This window comes from Pogona vitticeps, chromosome 1, assembly GCF_051106095.1.
Source record: "Pogona vitticeps strain Pit_001003342236 chromosome 1, PviZW2.1, whole genome shotgun sequence".
Taxonomy (NCBI): Eukaryota; Metazoa; Chordata; class Lepidosauria; order Squamata; family Agamidae; genus Pogona; species Pogona vitticeps.
The window spans coordinates 70,193,036-70,221,022 of record NC_135783.1 but is presented as its reverse complement, the minus strand read 5'-3'; the positions used below and the strand labels follow the sequence as shown (position 1 = coordinate 70,221,022).

General features: G+C 41.1%; 1 protein-coding gene and 1 long non-coding RNA gene across 2 annotated transcripts; both read right to left on the bottom strand.

The window, feature by feature from the left end:
• Window positions 1–3: 3 nt before the first annotated feature.
• On the bottom strand, window positions 4–27,987 carry TMEM242 (transmembrane protein 242). The gene is made up of 4 exons (XM_020809731.3): window positions 27,805–27,987; window positions 15,248–15,348; window positions 11,391–11,528; window positions 4–543 (listed from the first exon to the last, which is right to left on the bottom strand). Exons 1-4 carry the CDS (start codon window positions 27,911–27,913, stop codon window positions 445–447), a joined length of 447 nt encoding a protein of 148 aa, XP_020665390.3. The 5' UTR covers window positions 27,914–27,987; the 3' UTR covers window positions 4–444.
• Window positions 15,391–25,983, bottom strand: LOC144585924 (uncharacterized). Its single transcript, XR_013540551.1, has 2 exons — window positions 21,090–25,983; window positions 15,391–15,817 (listed from the first exon to the last, which is right to left on the bottom strand). It is a non-coding gene; the product is annotated as an uncharacterized LOC144585924 (long non-coding RNA).

Below are 27,987 nucleotides of genomic sequence, written 5' to 3'. Positions count from 1 at the left end.
CGATATGTTTGGTCTGTTTTACTCGCTGCAACCATCTTTTAACATTCTTATATAGCAGTATGCCAAACAGAAAAGTAAGATAGAGCCACTGTCACACAGTTTCCAGGTGGCAGTAGCTGTCCACTCTCAGTAAAAAGGTAAATGGCAACCTGTTCTCTCCAATTTATAATCTCTTCTGAAAAAGAATACAGGTTAAGTTATTGCATCAATGCCTACTGTTGAGATAAGTTTCTTTGTTTTAGTGACACATATTGAGCTCTCCCCTGAACTTCACCAACAATCAAATAGCAAGGTATTACTCTTCTCTTTAAACCAACACCATGCTCTTATATTTGTAATTATCCATTTCCTCTTTTTGTCTGTTTCTTGCAGAGTCACATTTCCATGCACATTTCACACGTATGCATTTTGAAAGTGTTCAACATTCATTTCTCCACGTCCTCTTCATTTAGACTTCAAAATCTCATCCCATTCAACAGGCTGCATTGTATTTTTGCGAACTGATGGGAAAAACGACTGTATTTTGTTCTGGAATTCATTCATCTATAAGAGAGAACAGAGGTAGGAAAATGACTACATCCACATACTGAAACTTTAGCTTAATCAATTTTTTTTTAATTTGAGTGAAGGAAGAAAAACTCTGAATTACATAAAAAAAAACGTAGATTTTACTTAAACATGTTTTATTTTTCTCCCTTATTCCCAAGAATGGAGAAAATCATGCACATATTTTGCTCCAAGATTTTAAAAGGATATTATCTTTAATCAGAGTGCCACATTATATCTGTATTATATCTGTTTTATGGCTAATCTTGGTTATCACAAACAAAGATTGATCCACAATCAAAATTCAAAACCAGGGCTTCAGGTAGTTTTGTCTGGTTATGGGAAACCTGGTTAGCATTAACCAGGGTAACTGTAAATGCAGATACACTTAAATGCCTTGGTTAAAGCAAATCATGGTATGGATGGAAAAATTAATACAAAAGAAACAAGGAGGTTGTGCCACCTTGAATTTCATGACAAAATAAAGACAGTATATCAAAATAAATAATGTAACAAAATATAGAATTTATTAATAGAAGAAAATAGAAAGTATCTCTTTTGAAATGTCAAAATGTACAGTTTGTTTTATTTTGTCCCTTGGTAAGGTACTCTTTAGGGACTCAAATGTCCAATTTGTTATTCTTGAACAAGAGCTAGGCACCTACTGTCTTTATGGCTGAATTCCTTCTCTCTCTCTCTCTCTCTCTCTCTCTCTCTCTTAGTCTAAAACAGGCCATTTCTCACTTACATTAGTACATTAGTGGGGAACCTCTAAAATTGGTCAAACAACACCTCATCCACTTCATAAGGCTGTGAATGGGAGCCAAAGGGGCCATTTTTTTCCACCGGACATAGTATGATAGAACCCACTCAAACATTGTCACTGCTGGTTCTACATTTTAAGGGGATCCTTCCACATTGCCCTCAGTTGACTCTCCACCGCCTTTCTCTATTCTTTTTCTTTCTTCAGCCCAGTCCAAATGGCCACTTCTTCCTTTCCCCCATGCCTAGCTCTACTTAGAATGGCAGCCAGAAGGAAGATAGGGAGGATGAGGAGATTCTCTGCTATTCCTCCCAATCACCAATTTATATGCTGGCCTTGAAAACACTATTCCTTGGCATAGGTTTATGTGGAATATCTGCAACTCATAGCCTTTGATGTACAATCTCAGTACAATTGACATCTAACTGAAACTCTCTGAAGTGGATTTCACTTAGCAGAACTTTTACTTTCTTTATGCTGCCTAACTAGGGGAAGAAATTACCCTTTGTGATTTTCTTAGGCTGGGGTGGGGAGAACACATGCACAAAATGAGCAATCATTCCACTTCAAACTGTCAGTCTTTTTTGCTCTAAGAAAGATATTATCTATCCTTATCATGTCAAGCAATCCATAACAGTTAGAAATCACAGTTATTTCCTCATCTTAACCTAATGATCTTGTATCAGCAGGCAAAATAAAGGCCCTAAAAGCACGGTTCATTCCATATTGCTTTTTAAGTCTACATTACTGACAAGATGTTACATGAAGAAATGAAGCTGTGCTGAAACCTTGATTTTTGCTGCACAAGAGCCAGTGCTCCAAACCAACATAAAAGCTCCAAACCAACATAAATAGATCTATACCTGTACTAATCAACTGCCAAAATGTTAAGACGGCCCCTTTGCCCCGTAATATCCTCTTTATCTTTTGAAATTAGGCAGCAGCCAACAGAGATCTTGGTACTGTACGTTTGTTGCTTTCTATTTCACTAGCCTAAGACTTAAATGAGTTAACAAAGGGTGTATGACAACAAAAATATTCAAACTAATTTTAGTGATTCAAACTAATTTTAAAACAATGCCACATCTGTTTATCTCAAGCTGCTGAATTCCAGGTCCCAAAGAGAATGTTTTCAAACTTGGACGTGATTAAACCTCCAAAACAGTGTTTCGCAGCTATAAGAAAGCCTTTGAGAATGTGCTTCTGTGTTTCCTTTTTGAACCTGGCATGTGAATGTAGGGTGAGAGAAAGAAAAAATGCATCATTTAACTGTTGTGGTTTTTTTCCATAAAACCTAAAGGAGATGACAGTTGAAGTATTGAGCAGGGAGCTGGACTGCACACCCAACGCCATTATTCTATTATTTTAACTTTGAAGGCTCAAGGGATCTGGGATTTTAGAAAGTAACACAATGATTTGCTGAAAAGAGTTGCCAGAAATCAGAATTGACTAGACAGTATGTTGTTGCTTAAAAACACCAGGCACAGTCAATCAAAATTATAAAAGCATTGACTGTTATTATATAATACATGTTTTAACTAAAAACCTAAGTATCTGTTAAATATCAGCACAGTATGTATACTGTTCCTAATATTGCTGTTTTTGGTAACTCTGATGTGTTATTTCTGAGATCTGCAACTGTTTCTAATACTGTGTGAAATTTCTTGATATTGTTCCCAAAGCTCTAATGACTACAGGGACTGAAGTATGTTTCATCCACAAGCAAGATGTTTTGATTGCCAGGTCTCTGTACTTTGTTCATTTTTCCAATTCTTTATTTTCATCTTTCATCATCGGCATCCCCAGGAATTGCAATGTCAATGATCCAGACTAGAGATAGGAGCTGCATATCCGTATCCCAACAAGCTCCGCCCCACCTTCTCACACAGCTGATAATTGAACAGCTGAGCAGGGAAACTTGTCATCCTGCCTCCTTGCCAGAGTGGTCAGCTCTTTGGAGAGGTGGGACAGAGCTGGTTGTTGTGATATTGCTGCTGATGGACACATGCACTCTGTGGATCCCGGTGAGTGGACCAGGCTGGTTCTGGGGGGAGGGAATGGACCTCTGTGGCACCTGTGGTGCCGAACTTCATATTTGTACAGAAAGGAAGATCCCATCTGTAATCCAGACATTTCTATGTTCTATTACTACTATGTCTAGTGTGTGTATGTTCAACATGTCTATCATTTTAGATCAGGAAATCCCAGAAGAGCTTGACTTTGTCATTTTCTGACATCTTCCCTACCTGATGTTCCCATGAGTTTTTGGAGGCTGGCAAGTGATATTATTTGCATAATGACCAGTGCACTAATTTTGCTACTCTATCATGTCTAAATTTGTAATTCGTTTGTGCAATCTTTGGACATTCGCAGATATTAACACTAATTCCTCAAATCTTAGCTTTCATGTTGGTTTGGCGCACTGGTTCTTGTGCAGCAAAAATCAAGGTTTCAATCTCTTTCTCAATGATCCCGTTTTAGCCATGCCCATGTTCAATTGTGTTGTCCCTGTAGTGGTTTATTTTTTATTTTTCCAATTGTTTATTTTTAAAGTGTTGTTTCTTATATTCAGCCTTTGTTTCTGTTGTTTTAAAAATATTCTCCATTTTCACCACCTTCAGTAATTTTTCTCTACGTGTAGTTATATAATCATTTAGGCTTCTTTTTTCCTCCTCTAGTATATGCTGCATTTGTGGTAGTCCACGGCACCTAATTACTGGAACTGTGTTTATGGCTTTAATTGCATTTCCACCACTTAATTTTTAAGATTTTCCACTGTCTTTTCAAGATTTTCCACTGTCTTTTCATATACAGTGGTGCCCCGCATAGCGACGATAATCCGTTCTGGAAAAATCGTCTCTATGTGGATTCGTTGCTATACGGAACAAAAAAGCCCATAGGAATGCATTAAAACACGTTTAATGCGTTCCTATGGGCTAAAAACTCACCGTTATGCGAAAATCCTCCATACGGCCGCCATTTTCGCTGCCCGGTAAGGGAGGAATGGGCGCGAAAATACAGCAGGCAACCATTTTTTACCTGGCGGCCATTTTGGAACCGCCAATCAGCTGTTCTAAAAACATCGCTATGGAAAAATCAGTAAGCCAGCTTACCGATCATCGCAAAGCGATGTTTTACCATTTAAAATATCGCAATGCGAATTCGTTGTTAAACAGGGCGCCCATTATGCGGGGCACCACTGTAGTTCTTTAACTTTTGTGTGTTCAATGTTATCTGCAACTAGAATTCCAAGGTATTTATAATTTTCATCACTTGATAGAGATATTATAAAATTGCATTTTTTAAACTCTATCCAATCTAGTTTTTTGGATCTTGCCAGTTTGTATAGACAAAGCTGCACATTTATCAATTCCAAATTTTATTTGAATATATTCACACTGTGTTTAGCATTGATTCTATCTCAGTGGAATTTTTGGCATATAGTTTTAGGTCATTCATGTATAACAGATTATTTATTTTTCCTGCTTGGTCTGAAATATGGTAGCCCGATCCAGTTTTATTTAAAATTATTGACATGGGATTAGTGAGATGTTAGCAGTGGTGACAAAGAATCCCCTTGAAATAATCCCCTTTTGATGCTAACTTGCCCGGTTTCTTCACCATAGGCCATTAAGACAATTTTCATTTTTTCCATATTTTTCTTGAGGAACTTCTGAGTTTTACTAATCCCAAAAATTTTGGGAATTTAGTATAAGCTGCATTTGTGGTAATCCACGGCACCATTGTTAATCCAGCTGTGTGGCAATAAGTCAAATGCCTTTTTATAGTACATCCAGGCCATGTTAAGATTTGTTTTTCATTATTTATTACCATTTTATCAATAAGCAGCTGATCTTTCATGCCTCTTAATTTTTTAAAGTTCCTTTTGTATTATAAATATTGTTCAAAAATACGTCACAATCAATCAAAATTATAAAAACAATGACTGGTATTATATAACAGATACAAGTTTTAACCAAAACCCTAAGTATTTGTTAAAAGTCAGTGCAGTATGTATGCTATCCCTAATATTACCGTATTTGTTTTTTGTAGCTCTGCTGGTGTTATTTCTGAGATATGTTACTGCTTATAATACTGTGTGAAATTTCTTGATATTGTTGTTGTTGTTGTTGTTACTATTGGGGGCATGAATCTGCACTGCCTGTGCCTGAAGAAGTCGCTTTTGATCCATGAAAACATACACTGAAATAAAACTGTTACATCTTTGAAGAGCTGCAGCATTTTGCCTTTTTGTGTGTGTGCGTGTGTGTTTTGGTTGGTTGGTTTTTGGCCAACATGCTGTGACAGACTAACATGGCTCCTTCTTTGGAAATTAAATGAGAAAGTTACAAGTTCATGGAAGACAGGTCTAGTAGTGACACCCTCTAGTTACAAGGGTTCTACGAAATCCCCATATAAGTTCAAAATACTATGTATCACCTTCAGTCAAAGCATATTGCTACTGGATCAAACTCAACCCTTTGTGTTTTTTTTCATATTTCAAAAACTATTTTATGTTTAGTTTTTGTATTTGTTTCTCTAATTGTTGAAAAATGCTCTAGCTTTAGCAGGTTGGGCAGGAATATAAATATTTTAAATACATGACCAGATCCTATGGATGTTCACATAAGATCTGCATACCTGCTGTAGCTAATCACAGCTATTAATGTGGTGCCATCATCTATCCTGGTAACATGACTAGGCATGTGTCTCACTGCACAACCAATTGCACATGCCTCATCACACACTCCAGGAACTCATCAGTGGCCCACAATTAGCTGGTGCAAGTTAGACAAACCTTACATGAACACCAGTAGAATTATAATCAATAAATATAAATTATTAGTCACCATTTTAATTATATATGATGAAAGGACACAGTATCATATCTCATTCCTAGCGTTTCTAAAGGTCAGGATCAATGTCCCCTCTAATTTTCAGCCCCACTGGGCAGGGCTCCCCCTCTCACTTGCGTGACTTCACCCTTGTGTACACACATGACTTTGCAACTCCCCCCCCCCAGGGTTCTGTTGTGACTGGAATCGAAGGGGTTGAATACAATTGCTGCAACGAGGAGGAAGAGAGCTGTGCAGAGGGAGGTGAAGTTGTGCATGCACCTGGCTTAGAGGGAACCTTGGTCAGGATATGTGCATAACAAAGTGGGTAGGAATTTTGTCATGAAGATCATAGATCATAATCCTTGCTCAGTTTGGAGGGAGTGGGTGTCTTGTATTTGCTGGCAGCATATGCAGTCCTAATAGCAAATCATTTTCTTTACAAACCACAAATATTTCATGACTGTTCTTGCTATGAAAAAAGACACCGTATCTGCTTTGTAAACCCATAAAACTGTTTGATTTATGGAGAAAACAATGAGCAAAAGAGTTCTTATTACTCAGTTCATGTTGCTTGTTAATTGGCATGGATCTTTACAAATTATGAACACTTTGTTTGTGTTGTCCCTCCTTCCATAAAAACAAAAAAACATTAGCTAGGAGTGGCAAATAAGCAGTTATCTTCCCATGTCTGGGAGGCATTGCAACTGAATCTTTAATTAAATATAAAGTTGCATTTCTTATTACCTCTGGCTAAAAATCCATTACCACATTTCAATGGTAATCGCTAGAAAACCATTACATGTTTCTATCAAGTGTTCCTTCTGTTGACATAATGTAGCTATTATCCTTGTATGACAACTGGAATTAAAACTGGCACAGAGTTTGTCATTGTTAAATATGCTCCCTTCAACTGACTGATTTGTGAGGATATTTGCAGTTAGCCTACAATTATTCCAGAAAGCCCACAAGATATTTTGCTCCATCTGCTGACTCGAGACAGGAGAACTCTTGTGTGACCCATCTCTCTCCCATTCTCTCTTCATAAAATGTGCTCTTTTGTTGAACATGACCCTGTCCTAAATATTATTGAATGAATATTTTTCACAGCAAACACAAAGGCACAGTTGAAACAGGGCTGACTGATATCAAGCCAGAAAAAAAAAAACAAAGTTCAAACCACATAAGAGATGCAATCCTGGAGATAGGGGATTTCTTCAGAGTTTGACATTCTGAACTCTAATTCTTCACTTTTATTTTATTTTTTCCTTTCTAAGGTTATGACAGGACATCAATAGAAAAGGAAAAAGGCTCTATGGGCACATTGAGTAAGTATCTGTCTTTCACACAATCTACACGAGCAAAAACAACAGTACCAGCACAGCAGGGCTAAGCATGAAGGAACTAAGAGAAGATCCAGGAGGCTTGTCATGTGCCCACTTTACTTGTTATCAGGTGAAAGATACAATTTTGTGTACAACAGATCGCAGAGTAGGTAAAGTTGTAAAATTTTTACTTTTTTTTAACTATGGCTCCCAGACTCCTCCAGCCAAGATGGCTAGCAGCTCTGCTGGATGGGAAATCTGGGAACTAGAAGAGTAACTTTTCTTTAGGCAATCTAGCTCTTCAGTGCACATGCCATGTGCCATTACAAACATGCATTCGCTATATGCACCTGTTTCCATTTTCTGAGTCTATACACATGCCACCATTTTATGGGCACATGTAAATGTCTTAACACAGTGGATAGCATTTGGGACAAGTAGAGATAGTGCATCTGACATGCATCACCAGCCAAAGGACAAGTGTATATATAGACTAGAAATTTCTGGCAAGGTAGGAATTTCTCCAGGAGAGATCATGTGCAAGGAGAGCAGGTAATCTCGTGCCGCAGGGGGTGAATTGAGAATGATTACTTTTTCCATCATGATTAATAATCAGGTTTGTTTGATGCCCCCATCTGTATGTACGTTATTTCTTTTTCATGTAAGAGGCTTGCAAATGACTACTATACACACTTAGCGGCATTACAAAATTAAGGAACAAAGATCTTGATGAAGTTGTATGTTTGCATTCTGGAACATTCTGGAAAGCTGCCTCTTTCCTGTGTTCCCTTGGAAATTTGACACCTATGTCACTAGGCTTTCTATTTCCCCTTACTGAGGGAAGGGAAGTTCAGTGCACTGAAATAAAATCCTCCTTTGATATATGCAGCTCAGGACACAACTGTATACAGTAGTGCCTCGCATAGCGACGATAATCGGTGCAGCAAAAATCGCTGCAAAGCGATTTCGTCGCTATGCAATTTTAAAAAGCCCATAGGAATGCACTGAGACCCTTCAATGTGTTCCTATGGGCTTCAGACTCACATTTAAATGAAAATCCTCCATACGGCGGCCATTTTCGCTGCCCGATAAGCGAGGAATCCATCCCAGAAAACAGCAGCCGGCCATTTTTTTAACCTGGCGGCCATTTTGGAACCGACAATCAGCTGTTAAAAAATCATCTCTTTGCGATGATTGGTAAGCAAAACAGGGTACCGATCATCGCAAAGCGATTTTCCCCATTTAAAACATTGCAATGCAATCGCTTTTGCGATCGCAAAATCTTCATCGCTATGTGATTTCGTCGTTAAACGGGGCGCCCGTTAAGCGAGGCACCACTGTATTTCAAAGTTATGGGATAAAGTAATCAAGTCAGTTCCACATTCTGAATAATTTACTCTTCTCACTCTCAATTTGGAGTGTCTCCCTTTGCTTTCCAGGAACTCAACTGGAGTTTGAGATCTGCTATCCAACGTGTCAAGAATTTTTATAGACTATTGGTGTTCTGCCCCCAAATTGAAGTCTTAATTAGTAGTATTTGCTAGGTTTGATAGTTTCTCTGACAGATCTCTAAGCTGTTTGAAGAGGATTAACAGCAGCAGGCCATTCCTTCAGAATTTGTTGTATTTGTTTAGCTACCACATATCTAAGTCACCTTGAGGCCTTTTCCCCATGACAGGAGAGTCAGCTCCATCTTATAGACATCTCTTTTGCAAGCAGTTTTTTGTTCCAAAAAAAAAATGAGTTTAATAAAGCTTCTTTGATACCTTTGGACTCTTGCTTCATATCTTACTCACTGTTTTAAGTTTCAATCATTCCCCTTTCTTAGTCACCTGGACAAGACGGAGGTCTTGAAGGTGGGTGGTCCTTCCGTCAGCAGTATAGGTAACTCCCTTTCTTTCGGGGGGACGACCCTTGCCACAAAGAATGAGGTCCGCAGCTTGGGGGTACATCTGGACCCGGCGCTAACCATGGAAACCCAGGTGGCGTCCGTGATCCGCTCCGCCTATTTTCATCTATGGCGGATTGCCCAGCTGCGTCCATATCTTGATCGGGGGGCCCTCACTACTCCAGTACATGCGCTCGTAATCTTGAGATTAGACCATTGGAACGCACTCTACGTGGGGCTGCCTTCGAGGCTGATGTGGAAACTTCAGATGGTCCAGAATGTGGCAGCCAGGCTCCTTAGTGGGGTGAGAAAACACCAACATATCTCCCCCACTCTGGCTGCACTACACTGGTTGCCCATCTGTTTCCGCGTCGACTTCAAAGTGCTAATGATCACTTATAAAACCCTAAACGGTTTGGGACCTCAATATTTGCCAGATCGTCTTCTTCCACCCAGATCTACCCGAATCACCCGTCATCACCAGCAGGGACGGCTGAGGGGCCTGGCGCCGAGAGAGGCTCGGAAGGAAAAAACTAAAAACCGGGCCTTCTCAGCGGTGGCCCCTCGGCTGTGGAATGCCCTCCCAACAGAAATTCAGCTGGCACCCTCGCTGGGTGTTTTTAAAAGCCAGTTAAAAACTTGGCTATTTAAGCAGGCCTTCCCTCCAGTCAGCTAAGTCTTTTTTTTTGCTCCTCCTCTTTTCTTATTCTATCCCATCTTGGTACTCCTTTCTTAAATTAATTGCCTTAATTAATATTGTAATTGTATTTTTACATTTTTATATTGATCTATTTTATGCTGTAAGCCGCCCCGAGTAGACGTGGTCTAGAGGGGCGGGGTATAAATTTAATAAATAAATAAATTTAATAAATAAATAAATAAATAAATAAATAAATAAATAATTACAAGGTTTTTGGTGTTGAGTTTCAGGAGAAAAGCAAGAGAAGCCATTTCCTCTGTGTTGTCATAGTACCTCTTACATGCTTTCCTTAGAAATATATCTTGATCTGGTGTGCTAAACTGGTATGCTATGAATCATGAGTCAATGGCATTATGTTGCTGTCGACTGACTGCTTTGCTTATTTATAAACTGCCTTTATTTTTAAACTGGCTAACATAAGATTCTTTAGGAAAGACAGACTTTATTTTCTCAATAGTGATATCTATATGTCCTCGTTTTCCGAAAAGCAGGTGAACTCCCAAAGGAGCAAATAAATAAATAAATAAATAAATAAATAAATAAATAAATAAATAAATAAATAAATAAATAAATAAATAAATAAATAAATAATACATACATACATACATACATACATACATACATACATACATACATACATACATACATACATACATACATACATACATACATACATATCATTTATGGTTAAAGCTGTAATCCCAACAGCAAGGAAATGCAGACCACAGATCAACCTCCCCACTCAAAATATGGCAGCAGTGATGCACCCTACTTGTATCTAAGTGTCTAGCCCAAAAAGTGAGCTGCAATTTTTGATTCCCTAAATTAAAAAAAAAAACAAATAAAGAAATGAACCTGAATACGTATGACTAGGGGGAGGATTTCTATGACATTTCACATTTTCTCTGCAACCTACATTTGAACCCATAAGCAAGTTCAAACATGTTTATGAGTAATCTGGTGTTCCTCACCAAATTAGGCATAAACATGTTCATAAACTCAAACATAGGTTGTAGGAAAAAATATGACATGTCATAGAAATCCCCCCCATGACTAACCCCAACAGAAATTTCTAAACCTAGGATTACCACCTATCAACTCTAACTTTGGATAAGACCACGCTGCTCATATTTCTTAAAACTATCAAAATGTGTTTCGTTTCTGCTCCTCCAAAACACTAGTAACACATTATATATGGAGCAGACCGACTAATGGAATGGTGTGCTTACCTGGAGTATATGTTAAAGGTTATTTTCTCTTTGCAGTGAAAGTTCATACATTTCCTGGAATTTCTAAACCACCATAATTTAGAAAATATAATAATGATACTTACACTGTGAACACCCAAAGCTTTCCAGACAGCAAAACTGATCAGTCCCACTCCACACCAGGCATACAATGAGCCCCATCCTAAGGCACGCAAGGCAAGGGATGAACCGCTTTCTGGCAAAGCTGCTGTGGCAAGCATACCCTAGAATAGTTTTTTGATTGTTTAATGAAGGGGGAAAGATTATCAAAATGCATATACATAAACACTGTCGGAAAATCATCCCCCCTGTTCCATATAACTGTGTAACACAGTTCCCTACATGCTTATATTCTTAATGATAGAATGTAATATTTGAATGTATGCCTCTAAATCAGGATGTGAACAAATTTAAACTTGTTAACACTGGTTGAGCCCCCTTGGGTCCTTTCAAGGAGAAAGGTAGAGTAAAATATTTTAAATAAATAAGTAAAAAGGGCTGTGCACCATATTTAGGCAAAAGCCAAAACATTTAACTAGATTGAGTCTATTTGTATGTTTTCATGGTAACCACATGTCAAAGCAAAGAACTTTTATGGAGTTGAGCTGCCCCACTCGCATGATCACTTGTGTTTAATCTGAATGCAAACACTGCTTCTTTGCAGGTATACTAAACTAAATAGCTATGATTATTTGTAAATAATCATAGATTATTAACAAGAAACTGGGCCTTCTCGGCAGTGGCTCCTCGCCTTTGCAATAAACTCCCTCCTGAGATCCGTATGGCCCCTTCACTGGGCATTTTCAAAGGCCAACTGAAAACCTGGCTATTTAGGCAAGCCTTCCCTCCAGCCACTTCTTGATTCATTTCGTTTTTCCATCTTGAGTTCTTGTCTTTTGATGCATTACTATGTTTGTATATTTTAAATTGTTTATTTTATATATTGTTAGCCACCCAGAGTAGTCAGTTGACTAAATGGGCGGGGTACAAATTCAATAAATAAATAAATAAATTAGTAAGTAAATAAATTTTTAAAAAAACTAAAGACAGAATGTGATTAAAAGCAAGGAAAGGGAAATTCAAAGTCTCAAAAACTATAGGGAGGATGCTACAATTGCATCTGTGGGGAAGACTTACAACTCCACTCCCCAGTGAAGCCAAAGACTTATCCAGCCTGTTCTCATCACTGTTCTGATCTACAGTGGCAAGTGCTAGTAACAGAGGACCTAAGATCTTTGAGGTGAATTTAAGGCCAGTCAAAGTCAGGTGTTACCACAGTTCAAGACATGATGCAGACAGAATAGTCTTTGTCCAGAACCAGAGTTAGTCCACAGATCATTCGTGTACCGTATTTTTCGCTCTATGACACACTCACCCCCCAAAAAAGAGGGGGGAAAGTGTGTGAGTCTTATGGAGCAAATACTGTAAAACAGTGCTCACCAGGGCCCAGCGGGGGGGGGGGAGCCTTGGAAGGGTTAGAAGGAAAGCCTGAGAAGGGTCCTGGAAGCTGGCAATTTCGCCCCCAATGGCCCCGCGGGGGTGGGGGGGCCTCCAAAGGGTCCTGGAAGGCACTCTCGGACCCTTCCAAGGCTCCACCCACCCCTGCGGGCCCAGCGGGCCAAAATTGCCAGAATATTTTTTCCTATTTTCCTCCCCTAAAAATGAGCTATGTCTTATGGAGAGGTGTGTCTTATGGAGCGAAAAATATGGCACTTAAACAACAGTCAAAACAGGGTGCAGCCAGAAGGAAGATTGTTAAATTCTCCAGGAGATCAGTAAGGAAAGGAGGCAAGAAATGCTAGAGGTTCAACATAAGAACAAAGATGGGGCAAGATAAATACTGTAATTCCAATATTGGTTTTTGGTCTTGGTCTGGGCTGAAATTGTATTTGCTTGGCTGTGGAATGGGCCCCTCCCTGCTCTAGTTGTCATTACTCAAATATCTGCTACAGATGGTCATGTGCTTCACTTCCATTGTGCTCACTTGTCCAGCACTCTGTGCCAATTGGGCTTAGGACTTGATCTTGTCCAGAGCTTTCTTTGTCACCTGGAAGTGGGGATGGATCCTCTCTGGAAAGGGACAGGCTCTGCCTCAATGTTCCATATCTATGGGATAGCACTGCCAGCTTTAGGCCATCGTCTGTCTGCATTCCCTCCTGCTGAGACAGGTTGGCCTGGCCCTCATCCTCTGAGGACAACTCTTCCAGACAGGACATTACAGCCTCTGAGTTAGGTCATTAGGCTGTGTATAATTCCTGTGGCAGGCTGAAGCTAGAGACTTACGCTGATGTAGCATATATAACTTGGGTCTTGTGTTCTTGTTTTTTTTTTTCATATTTATAACTTATTTATAATTTATTACACTACCAGAACTAAGTGTGAATGTGTGTCCAGATGAATGTGTGTGTTTTCCACAGATAAAAGTTTAAATCAAACATTCACACTAAGATGTTGGTATCTTGTCTTTCTTCCCCATTCCATCTGGTTTCTCTTTTCTTGTCAATTCAGTGGAATGGTGTCACTAATAATGTTCATAATAGATTGCTTCTCTCTCTCTCTCTCTCTCTCTCTCTTTCTTTCTTTGCATTTTCTGAACTGGAGGTGGTCAAATGATTCTGCCAGAATTAATGGCATACCTTTATTTTTCCCAGATACTCGATAAGGCACAAACACTGACACAGACCAATTAGGAATACCCCCAAAAGGGCACAGGGTGAATTAGGTCTCAATCTGTGCGCCTTTCTTCAGACGTGGACCAAATCAGGAGCAAATGCACAGTCCCAGTTAAAACTCACAATTTCCTTTTAAAGATCTGTGGTAACTTGTAATTCTGTTAGAGTGATAATGATTTCTAACCAACTATTCACAGTATTCTTGCAAAGTCATTCTGTCAGAAGTCTATTATACTAACATTATATTTAAGCTTCCATGGGATTTGACTGAAACCAAACATTGTATCAGAAAACTTCCTTGTCCCTCTCTCCACAGTCTTCAACACTGCCTGAAAATCATGCTCAAAATGTACTTTTTGAGGATACATTAGTGGCTGGGGGTTTGCATCAGCAAATGAACACAACTGAATCCTTGTCCTTACAAATTGTGATATCTTCCATGAATTTTCATATCCTTTGTAAAAATACCACAGCCAATTTTGCTACGTGAAAGAATCTAAGGAATACATTTAAAATTAGGATTCCTCCTACTCTATGTTACTGAAAAGACTGTGTATTTTCAAGGAGATGTATAATGGATATTTTTGTTTAAAATGCTGAGTAAAAATGAAAACTTGAAAAAAGTTAATTGAAGACAAATGAACACTTGATGTGGGATTATCAGTTCATGAGAGTTTGTACATGAGACAGTTCCTTAAGGGTATAACATAGTCTATAAACTGCTATTCATAGAAATAATATTATATCACATGACATGTGCAAAAGCTATTTAGCCCCTCAAGACAAGTGATGAATAAACCACTAGAAATAACAAACTGGAGTTTCCCGAACATAGAAGAAAAGATCTTATTGATACAAGAGTGGGGAAGGCACTATTTTACAGAAAAAGATTTTAGTCACATGTTTATTAGTTACTATCTTTACATGACCATGTTTCTTTTATGACCTTAAGGAAGCTTTGTGTTATTTTGCTGCATTAAACATGTCTGCTAATAGTCATTTCAGAGTCCCTTTTTAAGTCAAGTTATTTTAAAGATAAATGCAATAACCTTTAAAAAAATTAAATCCTGTTTCTAACATTAAAAAAAAGCAGACAGCACACTGATTTCAGTCTATTCTAGCCCAAACAATATTTTGCAATTAGGTCCAAGTTATCACAGTTCAGAGGAAACAATACCTCTTACAATAAACGTTTCCTTACAAAAGACAATAACAATATAATGAAGTTAACAGTGTTACCAGGGTTGCAAAGAAACTCAGAGTAAACAAACCTTATTGAACCAGTTGGGGTTTTTCTTCTTAGCCATGGCTAGTGTAGTACCAAAACCTGCTAGAATTCCTGCAGTAGCAAAAGTAGCAAGAAAAATTCCACCTGCCAATATAATGAAAACAAACAAGAATAAAAGCAGACATGTTTTTAACTGTAGAGAAAAGAAAACAAATGATCAGAATATTGTTTGGAATTCGAAATGATATACTGTCAGTGCAGTTCTAACTACTGTATCCTTAAAATCACAGCTGCACCTTGACTCTCTGGCTTATTTTGTAAACTGCACCGATCGGCTATCCAGCATGAGTCAAGGATATGAGCCTTTTCTGAGTACAAACTTGGGTACAACCTATTCCATTACAGCAATCAAGGCAACAGGCAGAAGTGACCTACGTTCCAAGGGGAGAAAGGATTCTCACCCCCCCCAAAAAATTTTGATCTGAGATGCCCTGCCACTTGGACCATGTGTGGCTTATGGAAACCAGATGCACCAACCCCTCAGTTCAGGAAGAAGACATAGTCCTGCATTTTACAGCATTAACTACTTCACGTTTTCCTATAAAACATCACGCTTTACTGTTACATAACAGCACTGATGTTACCTGTCTGTCATGGGTTTGGAGGGAAAGTTCCATCCTATGGGGAGTGGAAGGCGGGACATCAGGAGGAGGGGCTGTACTGTATAAATATGTGATGCCTGTGTGGTGAAGAGTAGATGCTGAGACAGACTGTGAGACACTGGGAGGGACGAAGCAGCAGCTGGGGAAGAAGAAGCTGTTGTGGGAGTCTGTGTGTCTGACAGGGTACTACTGTGTGTCAGAGTACCAACCTGAAAGGTTCAGGTGTCTGTTGGTTAGCCAGAACTGATGGGTTCAGGGTCTGTGCTTTAAGTTAAAGGTTCTAGGTGAACCAAACTGTATGCTTGTGTGTGTGAGAATAAGCCACGTTACTTTATTTTATTCACCTGATTGTTTATTTACCCTGTTTGTATTTAAAATAAACCTTATTCTTTTATTGTTTGAAAATCCATCCCTGGTCTGTGTGACTTATTATAGGGAATGGTTGGTGGCAGCTTAGTGTAACTGTGTGACAGGTCCCAGTAGGTCTGGGTTTGTCACATTGATTGGTGTCCAGCGTGTGGGATACGACTGGTCCAGTTGTCCAGCGGTCCAGCAAAGCCTTGGCAAGTGTGCCCAGAGCAAGGGGGGTCTAGTCAGGGACAGTCTGAGGCGCGTAGGTAATCTTCTAGGTGTACCTCACGGGGAGGTGCGCTAGTAGAAGAACGTGCCAACTGGGGAGACTTAGATTAAGGTGCTCTGAGGCAGCCTAGTTTTGGCGGGAAAACGCTGAGGCAAAACTGCGTAGCAACAGCGAGCTAGCTTGCCAGCTGAGAGGCCCAGCAGAGGGGGGTAGGCTCTGACTCGATACTGTTGCAAATTTAGTGCTGAAGAACAGCAGCAATCTCTAGGAGAGCTGGTTCTGAGGCAAGAAGAAAAAAAGTGGTCGTTTTATTTTGAGGCTTGACTTTTTAAAGCAGCCTGTTCTGAGGGGGGATTATGCCCTTGACTCGAAGTCAAGTAACAGACATGGGTGAAGTGAAAGACCCCCAGATTGACCAAGGTTCTGAGGATGAATTTGGCTCAGTGCAAGGTGACAGCACGGGAGAACAAAACCCAGAACTCAGAAAAATACTCCTAGCCCAACAGCATGAACTGAGGGTGAGGGAAATGGAAATCAGAAGAAAAGAAAGAGCTGAAATCTGTCAGGCAGAGGCAGATGCCAAGAAAAGGGGAATGGCCATGAGGATAAAAGAGATGGAACTGAAACACCAAATTAGACTGGTACAATTGGAATTGAAGTTCCTAAATAAGTTTATTAACAATTTATCAGGGGAAGAAATGTCAAAGAAGGAAAAGTATGAGGCTCAGGTCAGACAAAGTGAGCAAGATCTTGAAAAATATACTCAGCAAAAAGACATTAAATTAAAAGAAATCAGAGATAAGACTGAAGAAAAAGTAAAAGAGATAAAAGCTAGGGCTGAGGAAGAAATTTTACAGATCAGGGCTGAGTTTGAGGCCAAGCAAAAGGAGCTGGATTTGAGAATAAAAGGGAAAAGCCAGCAAGGGGGAGGGGCCCATGGTGAAGGGAAGCCCTCAGACATGAAACTAAGACCTCAGATTTTGGAGGGAAAACCCAAACAAGAGGAGAGAGAATCAAAATACACCAGAAAATGTTATTTCTGTCAGGGAAAGGGTCATCTAATCTCAGAGTGTGAGAAATTGAAGCAGCTAAAAGGAATGGTGCCTCAGAATTCTAGTGGGACCAAGCCAAAAGCTGTGTTCTGTGTCCAGAAAGAGCAAAGCTCATTGTCACTGAGGGAGCCTGTTACCATGACTACTCAGTCTGGAACAGCTACCTCTGCTGATCAGGCTGAGGAAAATGGTCCTCTTATAGAAGTGAAGCGCTGCTTGCTGGTAAAAACAGATTCTCAGTTGTTTGAGACGGCAGGGGTGGAAGTAGGAATACTTGACCGTCAGTATAGGGGGCTGCGGGACACTTGTTCCCAGGTAACCCTGTGCCATCCAGATATCATCCCTAGGGAGTTTATAATCCCAAATGAGAGCATAAAGGTGGCAGGTATTGAGGGGCAGGTAATCTCTCTGCCAGTAGCAGAGGTACCTGTCAACTTTCAAGGCTGGAGGGGCGTTTGGCGGCTAGCGATTTTATCTACTCTGCCAGCAGCCGTGCTCGTGGGAAATGACCTGGCTGAACATGTGAAACGGGTGCTAGTGATTACACGCTCACAAGCCACCACAGGGACAGTTCAGGGGGGTAATGATGAGCCAGAGACGGTAGCAGAGGGGAGTTCAGAAGCTGTGGTGGAAACCTTGACCACAGACAGCAGATTTGGACAGGAGCAAAAGGCAGACGCCACTCTCCAAAAGTGTTTTGAACAGGTGACTGACGCCCAGCTAACACCTGAAACCCCAGTGAGATTTCTGGAGAAAAAGGGGATTTTATATAGAGAGACCCTGAGGAATACCTCAAAAGGGGGAGATGGGATCAGAAGTCAGCTGGTGGTACCTGAAAAGTATCGCCCCATGATCTTACAAAGGGGTCACTCTGACATGTTTGCTGCACACTTAGGGGTGAAAGGGCCCCTTGATTTGATAAAACAAAATTGGGAGCAGATCACCCAGGATGACCCACAAGACGTTGTGACTTACATAGACACCTTGATGAATGACCTAAAGCGAAATCTAGAGCTGGCAGCAGAAAACCTGCAAGCGCAGAAGGTCAAACAGAAAACATGGTATGACCGCAAAGCTAGAGAGAGGCACTTTGACCCAGGGGAGGAGGTGCTTTGGCTTAGGCCCTGCAGAGAGAATAAGCTGCAGCTCAAATGGGCAGGACCATATAGGGTCATTTCCAAGATGTCAGACCTGAACTACCTAATAGAGCAAGAGGAGAACCAAGCAAGGAGGGTGGTTCACGTGAATGCCCTAAAACCCTACTACAGAGGGGAACAGAGGGTTTTATTCGCGATAAAAGCAGCTGAGAGTGAGGAAGCGGAATTACCCTTCTGGGAGGGTAGAGGGGAAGTAAAATACAACCCAGAGGAGGTAAAGATCAGTCCTGCACTCACCCAAGACCAGCAGCAAGAACTAAAAATGCTGCTTGGTAAATATCAACAGGTGTTTTCCAACAAGCCGGGGATAGTGAAGGGAGTGATGCATCGGATCCACACAGGGGATGCACCCCCGCAGGCAGTATCCCCATACCGAGTAACGGGACCCTATAGGGACAAGGTGCGGAAGGAGCTGGACGAGATGCTTAGGGAGAACATAATCGTCCCCTCTTCTAGTCCTTGGTCCTCTCCAATAGTCCTTGTGGACAAGCCTGATGGGAGCATTAGGTTTTGTGTTGATTACAGGAAATTAAACCGTGTAACCACTCCTGATGCCTACCCAATGCCCAGGCTAGACAACCTGATTGAAACCATAGGGGGTTGTCGGTTCATCTCATCATTGGACCTGGTAAAGGGATATTGGCAATTAAGAATTGATCCCAGGGATCAAGAAAAAACTGCCTTTTGCAGCCCTTTTGGTCTCTATGAGTTTCGAGTCCTGAGCTTTGGTCTCAGAAATGCACCAGCCACATTCCAAAGGCTGATGGACCAGACCTTGGCAGGGCTCAGTGACTTTACAGTGGCCTACATTGATGACATAGGGATCTTCGGTAATACCTGGGAAGATCACCTGATACACCTGGAGTTAGTGCTGCAGAGGTTAAGTGCAGCAGGGCTAACAGTAAATGCCAGCAAGTGTCAGCTGGGTAGCCCAGAAATAAAATACTTGGGTCACATGATAGGGGGAGGAATGATAAAACCCCTGGAGGCCAAAATAGAAGCTGTTCGTGATTGGCCTAGACCCAACACCAAGAAAAAAGTCAAATCATTTCTTGGGTTGGTGGGCTACTACAGAAAGTTCATCCCGAGGTTTAGCGAGATTGCGGCTCCGCTGACCGATCTGACGAGGAAGAAGGCTGATGACCGCATCCCGTGGACCAGCGACTGTGAGGCGGCGTTCCAGAGGTTGAAGGAGGCGTTAATCAACTATCCTGTCCTGCGTGCTCCAGACTTCGACCGGGAGTTCATCATCTACACCGATGCGTCTAACAGCGGGGTAGGAGCAGTTCTGTGCCAGGAGGATGAGAATGGTGACCAGCATCCAGTGTCCTACCTGAGTAGGAAACTTCAAAAAGGTGAGAGACATTTGGCAACCGTGGAGAAGGAGTGTTTGGCCATAGTCTACGCGATCCAGAAGGCCAAGCCTTACATCTGGGGAAGACATTTTATTCTGTGTACTGACCATTCACCATTGCAATGGTTAAAGACAATGAAAACCCACAATAGCAAACTTATGAGGTGGGCTTTGAACTTACAGGACTATGACTTTGAAGTGAAGGTGGTCAGAGGGTCAGTGAACTGTGTTGCTGACGCCTTATCAAGAAGACCTGAAGACTGAAGACGGCGAAAGAACATGGACTATATGTATATAATGAAAACAAAAAGTTAAAATGTACCTGGTTTTGAATTTGGTTGGTATTAATAAAGGTAAATTGATGTACTGTATATGGTAAAATGTTTAAATGCATATTTGCTATGGTTAACTTGGAGTGTAAGTATATGTAAGTATTATATGGTATGTATAAATGTTGTTGTGTATTTTATGCAGGTTGTTTTTTTGGTGAAAAGCACTTTTAGCTTTCCCCCTACAAAACAACTTTTAAAGAGGGGAGGTGTTACATAACAGCACTGATGTTACCTGTCTGTCATGGGTTTGGAGGGAAAGTTCCATCCTATGGGGAGTGGAAGGCGGGACATCAGGAGGAGGGGCTGTACTGTATAAATATGTGATGCCTGTGTGGTGAAGAGTAGATGCTGAGACAGACTGTGAGACACTGGGAGGGACGAAGCAGCAGCTGGGGAAGAAGAAGCTGTTGTGGGAGTCTGTGTGTCTGACAGGGTACTACTGTGTGTCAGAGTACCAACCTGAAAGGTTCAGGTGTCTGTTGGTTAGCCAGAACTGATGGGTTCAGGGTCTGTGCTTTAAGTTAAAGGTTCTAGGTGAACCAAACTGTATGCTTGTGTGTGTGAGAATAAGCCACGTTACTTTATTTTATTCACCTGATTGTTTATTTACCCTGTTTGTATTTAAAATAAACCTTATTCTTTTATTGTTTGAAAATCCATCCCTGGTCTGTGTGACTTATTATAGGGAATGGTTGGTGGCAGCTTAGTGTAACTGTGTGACAGGTCCCAGTAGGTCTGGGTTTGTCACATTTACTATGAACATTGACATGTGAAGAGGCCCTGTCCTGCCACATATAATAACTGAGCTTTAATTTAGGCACCCACTTATTTCTGATGGGCACGCTCTTCTAAATACAGACAATTCATCAGTGCAGCTGTAACCTGAAGAGTCATAAGTGAACCAGGTGTTCTGGGTGCATCTAATCTTCCTCATTATAGTCCCAGTATAAATGCTGGTCTCTTACTGGTTTGGAAGAATATAAACACATTCAACAGAGATTTTTCTATGACATGTCCAAGAATGTGGAATGGCTTCTCAGTGACTTCAATGGTTGGTCTGTAAGCATTTCCATAAGCACAATATGAGGAGCCGTGAACGCCTCCTTGCAACAGGGTAGGATCCCAGCATGCTTAAAGGAGGCAACAGTTAAGACTGCTGTTGAAAAAGCCCTCCTTGGATCCTATGATACTGAATAATTACCAACCTGTCTCTAATATTCCATTCTTGGATGAGGTGCTGGAATGGGTTGTGGGCTCTAAGCTCCAGGGGTTCCTCGATGAGATGGACTACCTCGACCCATTTCAATCTGGCTTCAGAGCTGGTTGCAGATATATAGCCTGTGCAGTATGGGGCTATATTCCCTCTGAAAACACAAATGTGCAGCTTGGAATTGTTCCTGGATTCACTCTAAGTCTGGATGCCCAGGCTTTGGCAGTGAGGTCTGATCCGACCATGGTGACCTATGCCTTAGTTACATCCTGTCTGGATTACTACAACATGCAATATGTGTGGCTGCCTCTGGAAAGTGTTCAGAAACTTTAGAGGATCTAAAAAGCAGCAGTCAGATTGCTAACTGGGGCTGTTCACATGGATCACATAACCCTCTTGTTACAGCAGCTCCACGGGCAGCCAAGCTATTTCTGGGCTCAATTCAAAGTGCTGATTCTAATCTATAAAGCCCTCAATGGCTTAGGTCCAAGCCATCTCAAGGACCACATCTCCCTTTATGAGCTTGCCAGGGTGTTAAGATTATCAGGAGGCCTGTTAAGGTGGCCCCACCACCTTAGCAGGCCTTCTCTGCCACTGCTCCCAGATTGTGGAACACCCTCCCACAGGAGGTCAGGCCTGCCCTGTCTTTAATATCCTTTTCCCAGGAGGCAAAAACCATTTTTTTCTTTGGGCAGGCTTTCTTTTAGTGATTTGCTATCTGAGGGCTTAAAAAAAGAGACTGTGCTAATTTTGCTGGGTTTTTAATGTGTTTTAATACTGATTTTATGTGTGAATTCTGTTTTAACACTGCAATAATGTATTGTTTTTAGCTTTTCTACAGTTTAATACTGCAAACCGCCTTGGATCATTTTAGGAGAAAGGCAGGGTAAACATATTTTAAATAAATAAACAATAAAACTTTGGGTAATCAATTCAGATTTTCTCCAAACAAAGAAAGCAAGACCAACAAGGATGTTTGTACATTTTTCTGATTTGTAACAGACTGTTTCTTTAAATATTAAGCATTCTTGAACAAGTATGGTAGCCTATACATAAAAATAAATAAATAAGAAACCAGTCCCTTCCGCATTTTGAGTTTAGACCACCATTACTCTGTTAAAGTCTCTTTGAAGTAAGGTACCATCCGTACACCAGTTTGTATCCGTATTCTCTGATCCCAGTAGAAACAGAATCTTTGCTGCTAAGAATTTCAGTCATTGTCAGAGACAGTGATTCCTAAATCTTTTTTCCCATGTTAGCTTGGCACCTTGTGAAGACCTAAAAAGGGATAGTATAGTTTAAAGACTAGGCTCCTTGAGTCTCTCAGCTGCTATCAATAGTAAGGCTTCAAACTGAAGAACTAACCAGGAAACATGAGCTTTTACTTCCTGGATTGCTATGAGCTGTGGAACCTGTGACAATTGAAATCATGTGGGATTTATTTCCCTCAGTTGTTCCCTTTGTTGCCTATTAGTCTGTTGGATATTTTCAATAAATATATATCTAAATTTGCACAGACACTTGTCTTCCCATTTCTTAAAGTATACAAATGTATCTTTATTTTAAAAAGGGGGAGGGGAATGGGCAAAGAACAGTATAAGCAGTAAAGAGGGAAGTTATTACTGTACGTAGTTTATTAAACCAATGTATCCAGATTGTGAATGTGTTCTTTAATAAGAATTTGGAAGTTCACTAATTCTGGATTTAATACTGCTTTTTCTTAGTGAAGCCATGACTCTGTTTCATCATCTGTCATTATTCTTATTAAGTGCCTCAGATGAAAACCAGAGTGATAGATCTTGAATTGAATTATTCATTTTCAAAATGGAATATGTCACAGAGTTGGGAAGTCTAGAAGACTTTTCTGCATTTATAAGATCATTTGTGTTCTCTTGCCAGTCGTTAAATAACATATCTTTAAATTGGAATTATAGTACTTGGGCGAAGATAGGCAATTTGTGATAAAGTTGTTAATTTAATTGTCGCTATGTGGCCAAACCATGAAAGCTGAAGTGTTTTTTTCCATCTGTTCAACTCTTTTGTTAATTTACTGAAAAGCAGTTTAAAGTTGAAGGATATTGTCTTGGAATGTTTTCCAGGAGTACAAGAAAGAAATGTACAAAACTTTCTAGATATAGTTTGTGGAATCTTAGTTTGAAGTGGCCATATTGCTTACATATAAGGTGAAATTTCAATACAGAAATCACTTTCAGGAAAAAGAGGCAATACCGTTAAATAACTTTTCATGCATATGGCAGAAAGCAGACATTCATATTTTCCCCATTTACTTGTTTTCTGTAGTCATGATAGTGCTATGATTTAAGAGAGTATAACATGCAAAAGTATACCCACTCAGAGTATATATTAAGCAACTTTGGCAAACAGTTCTACCAAGTATGAAGCCATGGGGAAATGCAGGAGCAAGGAGATAAGAGAAATGTTAGTTGAGTTCTTCATCAAAGTTCTTTTAAAAAATTGTGGAAATTTTTCCTTTCTTACCTTTTTTTGCCAAGTTGTAGGGGTCATAGAAAAAGGTTTTGGCCACTACAAGTGTAATAGGGCTTTTTGAGGACGAAACATTTAAAGGAAATCCTTTCTGAAACTAGCCTTCCAAGGTCTAGAGAGGGGAACATGAAATCCCAAGACCTCTGGAAATCACTCACCAATGTCTAAAATTGCACTGGTGCTTCACTGCTTCTTTTCCCTTCTTCTATTATTTCCAATTAGTAAAAATATAAGCTCCTTATAGCAGGCAATCATAACTGGAAGCAGGAGATAAAGAAGCTGCATAAAAGGTAAAGGTAAAGGTTTCCTTTGACAATTTTTGTCCAGTCGTGTTCGACTCTAGGGGGCGGTGCTCATCCCCGTTTCCAAGCCATAGATCCAGCGTTTGTCCGAAGACAATCTTCCATGGTCACATGGCCAGTGCGACTTAGACACGGAACGCTGTTACCTTCCCACCGAAGTGGTCCCTATTTATCTACTTGCATTTGCATGCTTTCGAACCGCTAGGTTGGCGGGAGCTGGGACAAGCGACAGGAGTTCACTCCGTCCGGTGGATTCGATCTTACGACTGCTTGGTCTTCTGACCCTGCATCACAGGCTTCTGCGGTTTAGCCCACAGCGCCACCACGTCCCTTGAAAGAAGCTGCATACTCTATGCCACACCAAGATAAGGAGCAGCTGAAATGAACTGTTAATATCAAACATTAGAGTAAAGATGAAAAAGAACACAAAAAAGGATCCAAGGGCCAAGACATAATTTGAAGAACATTTCTGATGAATTTAAAAGTCCATATAAATAAAATATTTGTATTATATTAGTAAACTCATTTGAACATGAACCAGAACTAATAATACCAGAGATATTATTAAAAATTCAATTCCTATAGTAACTAGAAAAGAAAAACCTAGAGAAGGTGGAAACAGTATGCTTAAGAGATAAAAGGATGACAGACTTCTTTGAAAAGAAACCCTCTGATGAAAAATCTGCAATTCTAGAAAGTAAAGTGAAGGCTGCTCTGAAAGCACTTCATATAAATATATCACCAGGGATAAATGGGATACCAAAAGAACTCTTTCAAGCCACAGAGACTGGATCTGTCAAAATCATAACAAAAATATGCCAACAAATATGGAAAAATAAAACAATGGCTCTCAAATGGGAAACATTCAATATATTCAATACATTCAATACCCAAGGAATGAGATACAAAGGAGTACAGTAACTATAGGACCATTGCTATTTTCCATGCAAACGAAGTGATGTTCAAAGTGTTCCAACAAAGGTTTTTACCTTATATAGGTAAGAAATGCTGGATGTTCAAGCTAGATTCTGAAAATAAGCACTCAATATCATATTGCAAATATCCTCTGTCTACTGCAGTGCACCAAAGAATTTCAGAAGACGATCAGTGTATACTATATAGACTACAATGTGGATCATGAGATGCTATGGATTGTTCTGAGAAAAAGTAGGTTCAATACTTGATTGTCCTGATGCATAACCTGTATTGTTGCCAAAAAGCTACTGTTAGGACAGAAAATGGAGAAACAGGAAGGTTTCCTATAGGCAAAGTTTCAAGCAAAGCAATTTTATATCCCTGTCTGTTCAGTCTGTATGCAGACCATATACAGTGGTGCCTCGCACAGCAAGGTTAATCCGTTCCGGATTAACCCTCGCTGTGTGAAAGCATCGTTGAACGGGGCAAGAAAACCAATTGGAACACATTAAACAATGTTTAATGCGTTCCAATTGGGCTGAATACTCACCGTTCAACGATGCTGGCAGCCATTTTCGCGCCCTCCCCTCGCTGAACAAGGGCGCGAAAATGCTGCGATCAGCTGTCCGGCGGGTCCAAAATGGCCGCCGGAACAGCCGAAAGGGCCGGGCGCAGCGTTTTCGCGCCCTTGGTAAGCGAGGGGAGGGCGCGAAAACGCTGTGCGCAGCCATTTCGGCTGTTCCGGCAGCATTTTCGCACCCTCCCCTCGCTTACCAAGGGCGCGAAAACGCTGCACCCGGCCCTTTCGGCGGCCATTTTGAAGCCGCGGAACAGCTGATCAGCGGGTCGCAAAGCGAAGGTCGGTAAGCGAACCGCTTACCGACCTTCGCTCTATGATTCCTGCCCTATCTAGGTGCCGTTTTGCAATCACTTTTGCGATCGCAAAAACGGCACCGTTGCGCGGATTCGTCGCTCTACGGAGCGACCGTTCTGCGAGGCACCACTGTATGGAAAGCTGGGCTAGATTCAGATTAAGGAGTGCAAACTGGGAGAAAAAACATCATTAATTTAAGGTATGCAGATAACACCTGTTACTGGAAAAAAGCAGTAATTACTTGAAAGAACTTCTGATGAAAATGGAAGAAGACAATGCCAAAGCAGGTCTACAATTAAAGAGTAAGAAGATAAAAATCATAGCTATTGAAGAACTACACAACTTGAATGTTGAAACTGAAGAAATTGAAATTGCTAAAGATCTTGTATATCTTGACTGAATCATCAATCCAAATGGAGATTGTAGTCAAGAAATCAGAAGAAGGTTGAGACTCAGAAGGGCTGCATTGAAGAAATCATCATCAAGTGCAAAGATGTATTGCTGGAAACCAAGGCCAGGATCACCCACACTATTGTACTGTATTCATGATCACTATGGGTGTGAAAGCTGGACCCAGACTCCTTGAACCAGGCTATTAGGATAGGGGTAGCTGCCAAAAAGATGAGTCTCCCTCCTTGGTCTACAAATGACTACAGTACTATCATGAACTTGGTAAAAATGCCACATATACTAATCATCATCGTCATCATTATCATCATCTTAGAAGTGCACAGCTGCAAAGGACCCTTGTTGTTGTTTAGTCGTGTCCGACTCTTCGTGACCCCCTGGACCAGAGCACGCCAGGCCCTCCTATCTTCCACTGCCTCCCGGAGTTGTGTCAAATTCATGTTGGTTGCTTCGGTGACACTGTCATAGCAAAAGGACCCTATGAATCATCAAATCCAGCCCGTCAAGGAGGCACAGCAAGGAATCCAGCCACTGAGCTCTTCAGCAGTTGGTGCAATACAAATTAACAACTGTACTGCCCAATTCAACCGAGTGTGCCCCCTTCAATCAATAAGAATAATTTTTATGAATCTTAACCTATTATGCAATTATAAATTGCAGTTCTGTGTAAGAGGCAGGACTTTGAAAGCATAAAATATAGAGGCAAAATATTGATGTGTGCATACTTCTGTTCAATTGCTAATGGTGAAGAGTCCGGATGGCTCAACCCTGCTAAGCACTGTTAAGTTCTACACTTCCAACCTTGTGGTATCAACCTTAACTCAGGAAAGTGAACTTCCAAGTTCCCGAAGGTAACGCACCCACCCCAGCTTCTCTCCAGCAGCACCCAAGCACCTGCCACTGCCCTGATTCTCCAAACTGACAAGAGACCTGCTGCCTTCTCGCGTGTTAGCCCCAGATGCCGCTTTGGACTTAATTCTAGGTCAACGGAGGGCACCTCAATAGTGGGGCGGCCACTTCCTCCACCACCCCTAGCCAGCCCAGCCAACTGGAGGAGCGGGTGACAACACCTGGAGTGCAACACCTGGAGGGCGCATCAGGGGTTCAAGAGTTGGGCTTGAAAAGCCGAAGACGGCAGCGCCAGCCCGCCCACCTCTGAGCCTCCGACCCTTCCCCGCTTTCCAATTAATATACTTAGCAGCCTCTCCACCGTCCCGCCCCATAAAGAGAAGAGAGGCCTCCTCGGAACCTTTGATGAGGGACTGCTGCCGCCGTGCTTCTTCCGTCTCGGCGGAGGCAGATGCCGGGCTCCTCCGGGCAGTCTCCCCGCCGCTTCCCTCAGCTAAGGCCGACTCCATGCTTCGAATCGGGCCCGCCCGGAGGCAGAAGGCCAGCAAGCACCGCCTCCCTTTCGCGGCCGCCCGGATGGAGA

Bases quoted from the DNA above. Each gene is read 5' to 3' on its own strand.
- TMEM242 (XM_020809731.3), bottom strand. From the start codon at position 27,913: ATGGAGTCGGCCTTAGCTGAGGGAAGCGGCGGGGAGACTGCCCGGAGG. The intron at 15,349-27,804 runs GTTCCGAGGAGG...TTATATTGGCAG, and splicing joins GCAGCAGTCCCTCATCAAAG to GTGGAATTTTTCTTGCTACT. The intron at 11,529-15,247 runs GTTTGTTTACTC...AAACTATTCTAG, and splicing joins ACCCCAACTGGTTCAATAAG to GGTATGCTTGCCACAGCAGC.